Source organism: Micromys minutus, assembly GCF_963924665.1.
Source record: "Micromys minutus genome assembly, chromosome: 33".
Taxonomy (NCBI): domain Eukaryota; kingdom Metazoa; phylum Chordata; class Mammalia; order Rodentia; family Muridae; genus Micromys; species Micromys minutus.
Window position 1 is genome coordinate 1575746 of NC_137968.1, and position 15091 is coordinate 1590836.

At 40.4% G+C, this 15091-nt stretch overlaps 1 protein-coding gene across 2 annotated transcripts in view; it reads right to left on the minus strand.

Annotated features, from left to right (window-relative positions):
• Window positions 1-15091, minus strand: part of NIPAL2 (NIPA like domain containing 2) — an 84483-nt gene that overhangs the window by 7910 nt on the left and 61482 nt on the right. For both annotated transcript variants that reach the window (XM_080909486.1, XM_080909485.1), the window contains exon 6: window positions 7796-7892. In XM_080909486.1, the coding sequence (XP_080765612.1) occupies window positions 7796-7892 (97 nt within the window). The remainder of the gene's footprint in view (window positions 1-7795; window positions 7893-15091) is intronic.

Below are 15091 nucleotides of genomic sequence, written 5' to 3' on the forward strand. Positions count from 1 at the left end.
CGTATGCAGGGAAAGATGGCTGGAAAACATTAAGATACTATCAGCTGTGATTTACGACACTGGGAGTGTAATAAGATTTAAATGAAAAATAGCTACAAAAGCACACATGTTCATTTGAAAGATTATAAAATGCAGAACAGCTTGGAAAGGAGAAAAAAAAATCCAGTGTCTTCTTAACACTCACCCAAGTCCTTTCTTAACATCTGGGTACATTGTTACCTTTTCTAAGGAAAAATGTATCACTGCATGTGACACATGTGACCACTTAGGAGCCTATTTTCTATCACCATGAAGCATTTCTGGTGCCACAAAGCATTCTAAAGCCCTCCATTGGCTGTCAAGAAGACCCTTGCATGAGGTATATAATTTATTTTGACAATTTCCTATTTTTGGATACTTAGACTGAATCATTTTTTTTCCCTCCATTACCGTTAAAATTAGGCTGCAGTGACTTTTCTTGAACATAAATCTGTCCATCACTCTGCCTTTTTCTGTGGAAAATCACCCGAAGGGGAATCGCTGTGCTGACAGCCGTGTGAAGGGTTCTGAATCAGCCTCACAAACAGCCTTCTGGAGACTGGAGTGTGTGTCACTGTCAGTCTTCGTGACAACACGCTCTCGCTGTCTCTCCCTGCTCTCTCTATTTTCCCAACCACCAACCACAAACACACGTCCCCTCTTGTCTCACGCATTTTCCTAGCATCCTGCTCTCCCCGTTTTTGATATCTGACACTCAATTTAACGTTAGCTCTTTCACTCGTTCTAAGGATTCCGGGGTGACTTCATACTACTAGATTAACACATCCCGATCAAAGCCATCAATAGTTCAGTTGTTAATTCCGTGTTGTGTGTGCTAAGAATAAGGCACTGTTTCTGGACTCCCCAGCATTTTGATCCTTGAGAGGACTGTGCATACAGACTTCAGATTTTTTTTTTAATGAAATGAGGTCACAGTTTGCCATTAACAGAACTCAACCCTAACCCCACCAAATAACAAAATCCACTAGATACATCCTGAGATTTCATTGCCATTCAAAAATCGACAATAAAATTTAAATGATCTCAGCACAGTGTCGATTTGTGAGATGAAGGATCTATTTACTGATGTGATCATTATTACAGTGTTCAGAAATCATAATGCCCCTTTACCCCATAACTTTATATAGTTATACATTGTCAATTTATAATTAAAGTATCTAAAACTAGGAGTACTTGAGGTAGTATGGAAGTTTTCTAAAATATGCACATATATGAAATCTAAATGAAATCACCAAGTAATGGGGGAGACAGAGGCCATTTCTTGTCACCAAATGAAGCTTCCAGTTCTTGGATTAGATTATATCTAATTGAGTCATTGGCCGAAGGTGTCATAGGAATCCCAAACAACACAGGCGGTTACCAAGACTGTATACTGTTTGCTCTTCATAAGTGGTAGGAAGGCCCCATTGCCTAAGACAACACTACACAATGTACTGAACATGGAATAGTTGAGCTGGAGCTTGAACAGAGCTTTTACTTCTATGTTCTAGCATCTTTGGGACAGGAAAGTACTCTGCCCACTACCAAAAGAAGCATACTCACTAAGCCAGCCACAAATCCCTTTGATCTATAATGGCATCCAGTTTGTAAGATATGGTAGGGAAATGTTGGCACAAAGCTTGTGGGAGTAACCAACCAATACCTGACATAATTTAAGGCCCACTTCAAGAGATGGAATCCATACTCAACACAGCTTGGGTAAATATGAACATGACACTAGACAGCCCATGGACCTTGGGAAAAGCCAAATGCTCCTGGTGTTTAGCAATAAAAATGACTCCTAAGGACATTTACCCTACTTAGGGGTCAGTGTCTTACTCAACTGTCATCAAAGAAATGTCCTCCAGTAACAGATGGGAACAAATACAGAGACCCACAGCCAGACATTATGCAGAGACTGAGAGACCTTAGAACACTCAGCCCTCAACAGGATGTTTCTCCATTAAATCCTTCTCCTCAGGGCTCAGAGAAACCCGTCAAAGAGGAGCCAGAAAGAGTGTAAGATATGGAAGGGATGAAGGACACCAAGAAAGTGAGGTCATGTAGATCAACACAGTCAAAACATATAGGAACTCAGAGAGAGAGAGAGAGAGAGAGAGAGAGAGAGAGAGAGAGAGAGAGAGAGTGTTCCAGGCCTTTTGCATGTATATTAATCTTCTGGTTTAGTATTTTTATGGGGTTCCTGAGTGTGCCAATGGGTGGGTCTTCTCTTGTGCTTACTTTTGAGCTCTTTTCCTTCTGCTTATTTTTCCCAATTTCAGTGTGTTAACTTCTGTATTACTTTATTTTATCATTAATCCTTAGAAGTCTGTTTGCTTTCTAATGAGAGGCAGAAAGAGTGAATCTAGGAGGGAGGAGAGGTGGAAAGAACTGGGAGGAGGAGATGGAGGGCAAACCATAATTGGGATTATGATATGAGAAAAAATATTTTCAATAAAAGAAAATTTTCTCAGAAAATTTATCTCTCTCTGTCTCTGTCTCTCTGTCTCTCTGTCTCTGTTTGTCTCTATGTCTGTATAAATAAATTATATTATCAGGTATAGGCAAAGACAACTACTTATTGGAAACCCTTCTATTTCCCCTTCCCTTCTCTTTTCTCTCTCTTTTTTTTCCTTTTCTTAAAAATTTTTTTTGAGGCAGGTTCTCATATAGTTCAAGCTGGCCTCAAGCTCAATCTGACTGTGGTACTGAACCCCTGATCCCCCTGCCCCATATTTGAAGTACAGTGAAGACAGAACAACCCACACACTGTCACTCTCTCAGTCTCCTCCAACTTTGCCTCGTGCTGCCTTCTAGTTTTGTTAATTCTAATTTTCTGTGTATGGTATTTTGCATGCATGTCTGGTATTCTGTAAGAATGTATGTCTACGGTATTTTGCATTCATGCATGTCTGTGGTGTTTTGCATGCCTGTATGTGTGTAGTATTTTGCATGTATGTCTGTCTGTGGTATTCTGCATGCCTGTATGTGTGTGTACCACATGTATACCTCATGTCTGATAATACCAGAAGAATTCCCTCGAAGATGGAGTCATGGATGACTGTTAGCCACCACGTGGGTGCTGGGACTCAAATCCAGGTCCTCTGGAAGAGCAGTCAGTGCTCTTAAGCACTGGGCCATCTGTCCAGCCCTTCAGGTGTTTCATGTGCACAGAAGTACAGTGTGTGCTATTTCTCCACTTTATACAACACTTGAAGATTTCAGATCTGCCCAGGACTTTCATAACTATTCTGTTTTCTTGTAAAAGTCACTAGTGCCCCCTGTAGGCTGCCCAGACATTAAACCATGCAAGGTGGCTGTCTTTTTCTCAGGCCCTACTTTAATGAAAATAATGGTATTTTATTGTCCAGTCCTTTAAAGCAGGAAGAGATATTAAACTTCAAGGTGCCTTTTGATATATATTGAGATAAGTATGTACTACTTTCTTACTTATTCTTCTAGCTCATTGTAGTACTGTTGAAAAATAACATTGTAGATTTATGTCAAGGTGACACATGATTGGACAGGAGAGAGGGGGGCGGTTGAGGAGCAGAAATGAAGGCAGGAGGTAGAGGAGATTCAGAAGAAGGAACAAGATGGAGCTCCTGAGGATGATCTACATCCAGGTGGACTTAATTGGCGTTAGGCAGATATGAATATTTTAAGGCATTCTATAGGTCTTTTTATCTCATATAGAAGGGCAGTTTGTATCTTCATCCATTGGATGTAATCTTATTGAACAGAGGATTTGTGGATTGAGAATTTAATATATAAACTTGCTTGAAAGACTACCAGGCTATGGAATCATGTTTGTGCCGGGCCGGTCGTATCCACCATGGACAGAGCAGCAGGGGCCATGGAGTGATCTGCCTGGGACAAAAACTGTGTGGAGAGAGCGGTTTGCAGACCAAATGACGGGGTCAGCGTGTTCTGCCCCACACTAGAGCGGCGTCTGCGGAGTGAGACCGTGGGGGCCGACGAAAGGTTAAGCCAATTCTTTTTAATACTTATTGTAATATAACATTGCATGCATTTAGGAATACAGCGTGGGAATTTGGTGTTCACGCGTGTAAAGACATGATGGTCAGATTCAGGTTGTTCAATGCGTTCTTCATTGCACACAGTCATCCTTTCACATGTATGCGTGACAGCATTCGAGCACAGAATGTCACATTGTTAACTACAGTCAGCATGTACACTAGAGCCCCCGAGCATATTCACAACTTAAAGTTTGTGTGACTCGACCAACAATCTCAAAAGTTCCCTTCTTACTCATTAACGCGATAACATGTATTGTTTCTTTTCATCAGAATAAATTGATTTCACTTATTTTATTAATTTTAAAAAGTTTGTTTATAAAGTAATGGGCTTCATTATAGTGTTTTTATATGTATATGTCACTATATTTTGAAATTACGACAAAAGACAATGGGTTTCATTTCTTAAATGTAAACTTAATCTTCAAAAACATATATGTGTATGTGTGTGCCATGGTATGTATGTGGGGACCAGAGAATACCTGTGGGGGAAGTTCTCTCCGACCATATAGTTCCCAGGGGTAAAGTTCAGGTCATTAGACTTGGCAGCCAGCCCCCCTCCCTGATGAACCTCCTCCCTGTCTCCTACAATGGATTTGTCACAGAATCATGTTTTCTTAGTTAACTCAGAGGAACACTGAACACTCACTGGACTTGCTTCTAGGTCAATATAACACAAATAAAATATACTTTTTGTATCTTCGTGGGATTAATCTGACAAGGAAGTTTAGTTCCAGCAATGCAGCAGACACGAAAGTGGGAAGCAAGTGAAAATACCCTACACGGCGCTAAGGAGCTGACTCACCTTCATCCGACAGCTGACTGCTCATATTTCATTTGGGATTTTTTGTATCAATATTAAGCAGAGAAATTATTTTATAGTATTCTCTATTTACAATATCCTCCCCCCCTTTTCAGATTTGGAGGTCCTCATTAATTGGTTATTTTTTAAAAATATTGAAGTAACTTCAATTTAATTAATGCAAAGCCATATTGGGTGCTTTCTAGACCAAAGTACTTTACAAAATTATCATTTTTCATTGGGTATTCTTTGTGTTTTCATTTCAAATGTTATCCCCCCCCCAGTTGGTCAATGTTTTAAAAGTGAAAGATTTCTTCCTACGTCTGTGTGGTTCCACTGTCAGAACAATTGGCCCTGGGAGGTGTGTTGGCATTTGCAGACTTCCGTCTGGGCCTGGCTTTTAAGTAACTTTTACTCTCTTCCATCATAGTTATTTCCTTTAGCATTAAGGAGTTTTGTTTTTTTTTTACAGGAAAAAGCCTGAGCTACTTGTTTATGCTCTACTAAATATGCACTCATATGTTGATGCATGTTTCTGCCATTTCTCTCTCCTTTGTATTTTTAATGTTTGTGATTCTTTTTCCTAACAGAGAATCTATTTTATTTGCTGTATTTGAAGATCTGCTTCCTAGGTTTATTCTTAGTCTGTTCTTTTTATGTTATCTATTTCATTAAAACTTGCCTTTATTTTAATCAACTGCTTCTTTCTTTTTTACTAAAACTTTTATTACTTTTAAACTACTTCCTGAGCTGCATGCAGTTGATTTACACTTAAAGCAATAATTTCTTGTGCTCACAGTGTTAATCAACAATTGTAGGCTTTATTGTTGAGGATTTTCACAATAATCTTGAATCTATGTGATGCAGCCACAGCTGGGTCTGCACTTGGTGCCTGCAGCCAAAGCCCTGTTATGCTTACGGCTTTTTATAAGTATCTAGTTTTCTGTTTTCTGCTTTTATTTCACTGTGAATTCGGTGTGTACTGTTTGACTTTCTGGAATTCATCAAGCACCCTTTGGCATCGAATTATAGAATCTACATTTTAAACAACATCCATCACAGGATGGGGGGACTCTGTTCTCGGGAGATAGGGAGATAAGAGTTCAGTTATTATACCGTCTGCTTCAGCAGTTATCCATACCTTTTAGACACATTCTATGCCTCTTTATCTTTTATGAATAGAGACAAGCCCCTTCCTCCTCTTACCTCTTTATTAATGTAGGTTTCTGGGATTTTCCTATAGCACATTAGACACAATACATCTCTCAACAAGACTTTTCCCCTCCCTTTTGAACAGGTTTCACTATGTATGTATTCTTGATGTTCTGGAATTCATTGTGTACACAGAGATGTACCTGCCTCTGCCTCTGCCTCCTGAGAGCTAGGGTTAAAGATGCGCACCACCACACTCAGAACACTCTTGCTTGCCATGTTTATTATTTTCTGCCTGGGTTATAACTTGGTAAACTACAATACCTGCATTCTTCTACTTCAAGAATAAGTTACCCAGCTCTGGGTAAGGGCTTGTCCTAAAGGAGGCCCCTGCTCTAGTACTGAGTGCTAACCATAGGTACCCAGGAAGGAGGGGGTATTGGAAGGAAGCAGGTGTGTGTGCGGCTGTTTCAAGAACCCACAGAGCTGTCTGTACCCATGCACGTGGACTGAGTCCAATTCAGAGCCATTTTGAAGATTAATCTGAGAGTTTCTCTAAAGCCCACTTTGAAAATCTTTCTCCTTCAAAACTTAAAAAAAAAAAAACCTTTAAAAACATTTACATTTATGTTCAGAGCTGATATATGTGATCTTAATTCTGTTGTTCGCTTTTAATCTCCCTGTCTGGTAATTTGAAAAGAAACAAAGTCTAGCTTTCCCCCATCTGTTTTTTTCTGATGGTCAAACCCCCTGCAGGTTGTGCTTTGTGAACGGTGTTTCTAAAAGCAACTGTCCTGAACACATATCCCCCACCACCAAGGAGAGGGCTCAGGGGTGATGTGGAAAGGGGAGAAGTCAGCCATCTTGGTGGTGGTGAGGTGCAGCTTACCTCAATGGTATCAGGGCATGCAAGTCTGGGCATCTTATAGCAGAGGAGAGTTCTAAGTAAAGTATTAAAGGAAATTACTCGGAATGTGCAGTGAGCTCTCCCGGGTTGGCGTGAGCATGTGAGAAAGGTCAAGAGAGACGTGAGAACAAAGGAAACAGAAACACTGGCCGTAGTTGTGATCTAAGCATCAGGTTCTAATCCTGCCTGGAGCTGCTGGGACAAAAAGTAACCAGGAACAAAGGAGCCAGGAGCCACTGAGACACAAAGTAACCAAGGACAAAGGAGCCACTGAGACACAAAGTAACCAAGAGCCAGGAGCCACTGAGACACAAAGTAACCAAGGACAAAGGAGCCACTGAGACACAAAGTAACCAAGGACAAAGGAGCCACTGAGACACAAAGTAACCAAGAACAAAGGAGCCACTGAGACACAAAGTAACCAAGGACAAAGGAGCCACTGAGACACAAAGTAACCAAGGACAAAGGAGCCAGGAGCCACTGAGACACAAAGTAACCAAGGACAAAGGAGCGACTATTCATCCTTATGTTTCAATATAACCATACTCAAGTTTAAAAAATGTACACAGGATAAATCTTGTTAAGCAAGTTCATACCAAAATTAAGTTCATTAGTTCCTTTTAGTATTTTCGACTATTCTCTTAAAAAAAAAAATCCCCAAATTCTCTGGGAGAAAAAAAAATTACGAACAGACAAAAACGTAAGCATACTTTTAAAAGAATTAAATACATGTAAATTGAGAGAATTACAAAATAGACTTTGTGTAATTTAGACTTCTTTTGAGAGTCGGAGTTAGAAAACAGAGACAGGGAGAAAGGGCTAGCATGTCCAGATGTTCTCCTTCCATCCCCCTCACACAGACACACAACACACTCTTACCAAGGAGTGCCGCTAGGCTGAGTAGGATCACAATGTGCTTCATTCCTTTTCTTTTATGGTAATACAGAAGGATGCAGAAAATGAGGATTTCTAAAATCTAAAAATTAAAAAGATTAAACAACAACAACAACAACAACAACAACAACAAGAAAGAGTAGGTTTCCCTACATAGTCTGCAAGATACCCCAAATATGTGTTTGGATTTGCCGTGGCTGTCATGAGGGTTGGGGAGACTGAAGTTCCCAGGGCTGACTATAAAAGCAGGGCAGCAAGTGGGCCTTCAGTCCCCCAAAGTGCTTGAATGCCACCTACCCACCAGTGACACCAAGCCCAGCTCTCCAAGCCTGGCTCCCTGCCACTCCAGTCTTATTTCTCCAGCTGTTTCCTGTCCTCGAGTGCTGACGTGCTGTGCTAGGTTGGGCAATCTCCTGTAGCCACACCCTACTGCAGAGTCTCTCAGCTCCTTCCTCCTTTGTCGCTGCCAGCCTCCTGGCGTGGCTGCGGCCATCTTCCACTTTGTCTGAGTATCCTTGCCTTTCAAAACTCCTACCATTTGGCAGCTGCGGTGGTTTCAATAGGAATGGCCCCGTAGGTTCATGTGTTTGAATACTCGGGCCATAGAGAGCAGCATTGTTAGGAGGTGTGGCCTCGTTGGAGGGAGAGCATCACTGTGGAGGTGGGCTCTGAGGTCTCCTATGCTCAAGCCAGGCCTAGTGTGGCACAGTCTCCTTCTGCTGTCTACCTTTCAGCACTTTCTCCAGCATCATATCTGCCTGTGAGCTACCATGTTGCCCATGATGGTAACAGACCGAACCTCTGAAACGGTAAGCCAGCTCTAATTAAATGTTTGCTTTTATAATACCTTCCATGGTCATGGTGCCTCTTCACAGCAATAAAACCCCACTAAGAGAGCAGCCCAGAAGAATTTATTTACCTATAAAGAACATGCAGGGAAAATGGGTAGAAATCACATTACATTGAGAGAAACAAGTAAATCAGACCCAGAGAAGAGAAACAAGTGTGCGTGAGGTTCATCCAAAGTGATTCAGGGAGTGAAAACATAAATTAGATTCAGCCATTTTTTTTTGGCTTGGATTTCTTATGGTTTTCTGTAAACCACATTTCTCCCAGGTAATGATGTTTAGTTTCTTCTGTAGACCCATAGATGCTCCACTCTGTGCCGACAAGGATAGCCCCTGTTCTCTCCCATTCATTCCCTCTCCCATTGCTCCCTCTGGTTCTTTGCTATTCTCAGACAGCTCTGTACTTTGCCCAGACTGTCCCTTTACCAATCTGTTCACAGAGCTGCCTTTGTGACCTTTGGGTGCCCCAGTCTCCTTCCACCTTTAACAGGAAGCCCTTGGGGCTGGGGGAGATGGCTTAGCGGTTAAGAGAACTGACTGTTCTTTTAGAGGTCCTGAGTTCAATTCCCAGCACCCACATGGTGACTCACGGCCATCTTTAAGGGGATCTAATGCCCACTTCTTACATGCAGGTGTACCTGCAGCAGAGCACTCACACATTAAAAAAAAAACATAAAAAAGATTTGAAGAAGTTAAAAATTTTTTAAAAAAGTTAGACAACAAACAAAAATTCAACACACACACACAAAACAAAAACAAACTAACAAAAAAACCAGGAAGGCCTCTGCAGCCCAGTGTTTCTCAAGTACAGGGATCTGGTTTTTTCATACCAGGAGATGAAGGGCCCTTTCCATGGCATAGAACATGGAACATGTGCTTCATGCCTGCTTTAAATTTTGGTGAGGTAAAATATAGAAGGTATAGCCAGCTCTAAAAATCATGTAGATTTTTTTTTTCTCCTCAGCTTCTACCTCTGTGGCTTCAGAACAAATAAAACATGAGTTTTCATTACTCACAGGATGACTATAGTGGCACCAGGCTCTGCCTTGCATCAAGAGGTCATACAGTTCTCAGGGAAAAGTAGTATGAATAATATCCTCTTATGCGCTCTTCTCTAAAATGCTAGCCGTCTGTGGCTTTATGGGTTCCAGTACCCCGTTAAGAAGCCTCACTGCTGACTGGCTCTGTGAACCCAGTACGTACCACACTTGGGCTCTCCTTACACCAACTCCCCCGGCCCTCCATGCTTAGGAGGCAGGTACTGTGGTTATCCTCATCTCAAGTGTGCAGAAACTGAGGCTCGTTGTCTATGTGGGGCATGTTAAAGGATACCACCTCCCTCATGCTGAACACGGCTGCCCAGCCTAGCTAGAGGCAGAACTGCAGACTTAATAATCACCACAGGACACAGATTTACTTCAAATGACAGGTCTGGCCCCTGCGGCTGCTGATTTGAGGAAAGAAATTGAGCACCGTGTAGATTATCATGCGAAGGATTTTATGTTCAGAACAGAGGTTTCAGTTTGAGTAATTTATTGGAAGGTCTGGGTGGGCAAAACAGCCACCACCAAACCTACCAAAGCGTATGATGTAACTGAGGCTTAAGGATTGTACTTTCTAGGGGGGCTGCAAAGAACATGTTAATAGGTGGATTGCTCAAGGAATGACTCCACAGCTCCTTGGCCAAACAGGACACACAGAACTAAGGAAAGCAAACCCTCCCCTTCCTTAGGGACACAGCTGTTAACCCACTTATGCACATGGTAGATTTCTCAGGGGGCATGTTCTCCATCTTTGCAAATTACTCTGAGCTTGAGACCCCATTGAGCCTTGACTTTTGACAGGTTTTGCTGAAGGGAACTATTTCTCTTAGCACAGGAGCCTGGAAAAGCTGGGCCAGAGGTTGAGCAGAGAACAATGTCTTCTCCCTTGGTCAGTGACACCAGACTTCTCAAATTCCTTTCCTGCACAGGGGCATCAAGGAGGGGACAGGTGCCTTGCCTTGGGATGAGACGTCCACTTCCACAGAGAACTGGACGTAACACAGGCACTCGTGGTCTGTGTAAACACGTAAGTGAGAGCTTAGATGGTCTGTGCCACTTTACAATTCCTTGGTGGAGAATGAAAAACTGATTAAGACTTTTGGATATGTTTAATCAATTTGATATGTGATCAGTCCCAAAAAGCAATTCAGAAGCTGTATTTATATTTGGTGTCATACAGAGACACATGAATGACTTGTTAGTCTTTCATTAGTCATTAGGCAAATCAGTCTTTTGGGGGTAGTGTTGAGATAGGCTTTTGCTATGTATCCCAGCATGGGGCTGAACATGTGATCCTTCTGCCTAGGATTCCCAAGTGCTTTGAGTACACTCATGTGCCACCACCTAGCTCAAAAAATTGTCTTAATGTAATTATGACCTTTGTAAAAACAGAACAACAAACAGAACAATAAGAAACCCCACCTGATCCACCACATCTGAAAACTGAACATTGACTATTAAGATATTCAACATGTGCAGTGACCACTGGGAGAAAGCCTGTCTCACAGGAGTGCTGACACACTCCTGACCTAAGAGAAACCCGCCCAGAGCCTTTGGGACACAGGAACCTAGAAGCAGTCTGAGGAAAGATCCTTCAGGTTTTTGCCTATTCCTGGAGCTTACCCTGTGCTACACAGCTCTCTAAACCCAGGGCCTTCTGGGAGAGAGCTGGTCCTGAAGAAGGGCGGATACACCTGAGAGCACAGGTAAGACCACCACTGCTACTCTGAGGACCTGCCTGGAGTCTTCAGGATACAGGAATCAAGAAGCAGTTTGGGACATGATCCTTACATTTCTGTCTGCGCTCTGTACTGACCCTTTGCCACAAATCTCTGTATCCAGACGCTCCTGGGAGAGAGGTGGTACCCTATAGTGCTAACACACAAGCTTACAGCAGGGTCAAGTCACTATCAGAATCAGCAAGACCAACTAACACCACAAATAAGCAGAAGGAGAGAGGCAAGTCCAAGAACATAAGCAACAGAAACCAAGGCCACTTGGCATCATCAGAACCCAGTTTCCCCACCACAGCAAGTCCTGGATACCCCAACACACCAGAAAAGCAAGAGTCTGATTTAAAGTCACAACTCATGATGATGTCAGAGGACTTTAAGGTCATAAATAACTCTTTTAAATAAATACAGGACAACACAGGTAAACAGGTAGATGCTCTTAAAGAAGAAACACAAAAATCCTTTAGAGAATTACAGGAAAATACAACCAAACAGGTGAAGGAATTAAGCAAAACCTTCCAGGATCTAAAAATGGAAACAGAAACAATAAAGAAATCACATAGGGAGACAACACTGGTGATAGAAAACCTAGGAAAGAGATCAGGTGTCATAGACACAAATATTACCAACAGAATATAAGAGATGGAAGAAAGAATCTCAGGGGCAGAAGATAACATAGAAAGCATTGACACAACATTCAGAGAAAATGTAAAAATTAAAAAGTTCCTAACCCAAAACATCCAGGAAATCTAGGACACAATGAGAAGATCAAACCTGAAGATAATAGGTATAGAAGAAAGCAAAGATTTCCAACTTAAAGGGCGAGTAAATATCTTCAGCAAAATTATAGAAGAAAACTTTACTAACCTACAGAAAAATATGCCCATAAACATACAAGAAGCCTACAGAACTCCAAATAGATTGGACTAGAAAAGAAATTCCTTACATCACATAACAGTCAAAATACCAAATGCACAAAACAGAAAAAATATTAAAAGCAGTGAGGGAAAAAGGTCAATTAACATACAAAGGCAGACCAATCAGAATCACACTAGACGTCTCAACAGAGACTATGAAAGCTAGAAGATCCTGGGCAGATGTCATACAGATCCTAAGAGACCACAAATGCCAGCCCAGGCTACTATATCCAGCAAAACTTTCAATTAACATAGATGGAAAAACCAAGATATTCCACAACAAATTTGTACAGTATCCTTCCACAAATCCAGCTCTTCAAAAGGTACTAGATGAAAAACTTCAACACAAGGAGGGAAACCAAACCATAGAAAAAGCAAGAAAAGGATCTTCTTTCAACTAACCCAAAACAAGATAGCCACACAAACATAATTTTATCTCTAAAAACAAAAATAAAAGGAAACATCAAGCACTGGTCCCTAATATCTCTCATCACCAATGGACTCATTTCCACAATAAAAAGACAAAGACTAACAGACTGGATACATAAAGAAGACCCAACATTTGGCTGCATCCAGGAAACATACCTCAGTGACAAAGACAGACACTACCTCAGAGTAAAATTCTGGAAAACAAATTTCCAAGCAAATGGTCCCAAGAAACAAGCTGGAGTAGCCATTCTAATATCAAATAAAATCTACTTTCAACTAGAAGTTATCAAAAAAAAAAAAAAAAAAAAAAAAAAAAAAAAAAAAAAAGATAAGGAAGGACACTTTATACTTCTCAAAGGAAAAAAAAACCACCAAGATGAAATCTCGATTTGCAATATCTATGCTCCAAATGCAAGGGTACCAGCATTCATAAAAGAAACCTTACTAAAGTTCAAAGCACACATTGCACCTCACACCCCACTCTCATCAATGGACAGATCATGGAAACAGAAACTAAACAGAGATACAGCGAAACTAACTGAAGTTATGAACCCAGTGGATTTAACAGATATCTATAGAACATTTCCTCCAAAACCTTCTTCTCAATACCTCATGATACCTTCTCCAAAATTGACCAGATAACTGGTCACTAGACAGGCCTCAACAGATACAAGAAGATTGAAATAATCCCATGCATCCTATCAGATCACCATGGACTAAGGCTTGTCTTCAATAACAACAAAAACAACAGAAAGCCCACATATACATGGAAGCTAAACACTGATCCACTCAATAAATTTTTGGACATGGAGAAAATAAAAAAATTAAAGTTTTTTTTTTTAAGAATTTAATGAAAATGAAGGCACAATATGCCCAAACTTATGAGACACAATGAAAGCAGTGCTAAGAGGAAAACTCATAGCTCTGAGTGCCTTCAAAAAGAAACTGGGGAGAGCATATACTAGTAGCTTGACAGCTTACTAAAAAGCTCTAGAACAAAAAGAAGCAAATGTACCCAAAAGGAGTAGACGGCAGGAAACAATCAAACTCAGGGCTGAAATCAACCAAGTAGAAACAAAAAGAAGTATACAAAAAAACAACAAAACCAGGAGCTGGTTCTTCAGGAAAATTAACAAGATAGATAAACTCTTAGCCAGACTAATTAGAGTGCACAGGGACAGTATTTAAATTAACAAAATCAGAAATGAAAGCAGAGACATAACAACAGAAACCGAGGAAATTCAAGAAATCATCAGATCCTACTACAAAAGCCTATACTCAATAAAACTGGAAAACCTGGATGAAATGGACAATTTTCTAGATAGATACCAGGTACCAAAGTTAAGTTAAGGTCAGATAAATCATCTAAATAGTTCCATAACCCCTAAAGAAATAGAAGCAATCATCAAAAAACTCCCAGCCAAAAAAAAAAAAAAAAAAAAAAAAAAAACCGAAAAACAGGACCAGATGGATTTGGTGTAGAATTCTATCAGACCTTCATAGAAGACCTAATACCAATACTCCTCAAACTATTCCAAAAAATAGAAACAGAAGAAACACTACCAAATTCCTTTTATGAAGTCACAATTACACTTATACCTAAACCACACAAAGATCCAACAAAGAAAGAAAACTTCAGACCAAGTTTTCTTATGAATATTGATACAAAAATACTCAATAAAATTTTCGAAAACTAAATCCAAGAACACATCAAAACAACCATCCATCATGATCAAGTAGACTTTATCCCAGGGATGCAGGGATGGTTTAATATACAGAAATCAATGTAATCCACTATATAAACAAACTCAAAGGAAAAAAAACCTGATATGATCACCTCATTAGATGCTGAGAAAGCATTTGACAAAATTCAATATAACTTCATGTTAAGTTTTGAAAAGATCAGGAATTCAAGGCCCATACCTAAACATAGTAAAAGAAATATACAGCAAACTAGTAGCCAACACCAAATTAAATGAAGAGAAACTTGAAGCAAACCCACTAAAATCAGAGACTCACAAGGCTGCCCACTCTCTCCCTACCTCTTCAATATAGTACTTGAAGTCCTAGCCAGAGCAATTATACAAAAGAAGGTCAAAGGGATACAGATTGGAAAGGAAGTAGTCAAAATATTACTATTTGCAGATGATATAATAGTATACTTAAGTGACCCCAAAAATTCTACCAGAGAACTTTTCTAGCTGATAAAGAACTTCATTAAAGTAGCTGGATATAAAATTAACTCAAACAAATCAGTAGCCTTCCTCTACTCAAAGGATGAACAGGCTGAGAAAGAAATTAGGGAAATGAC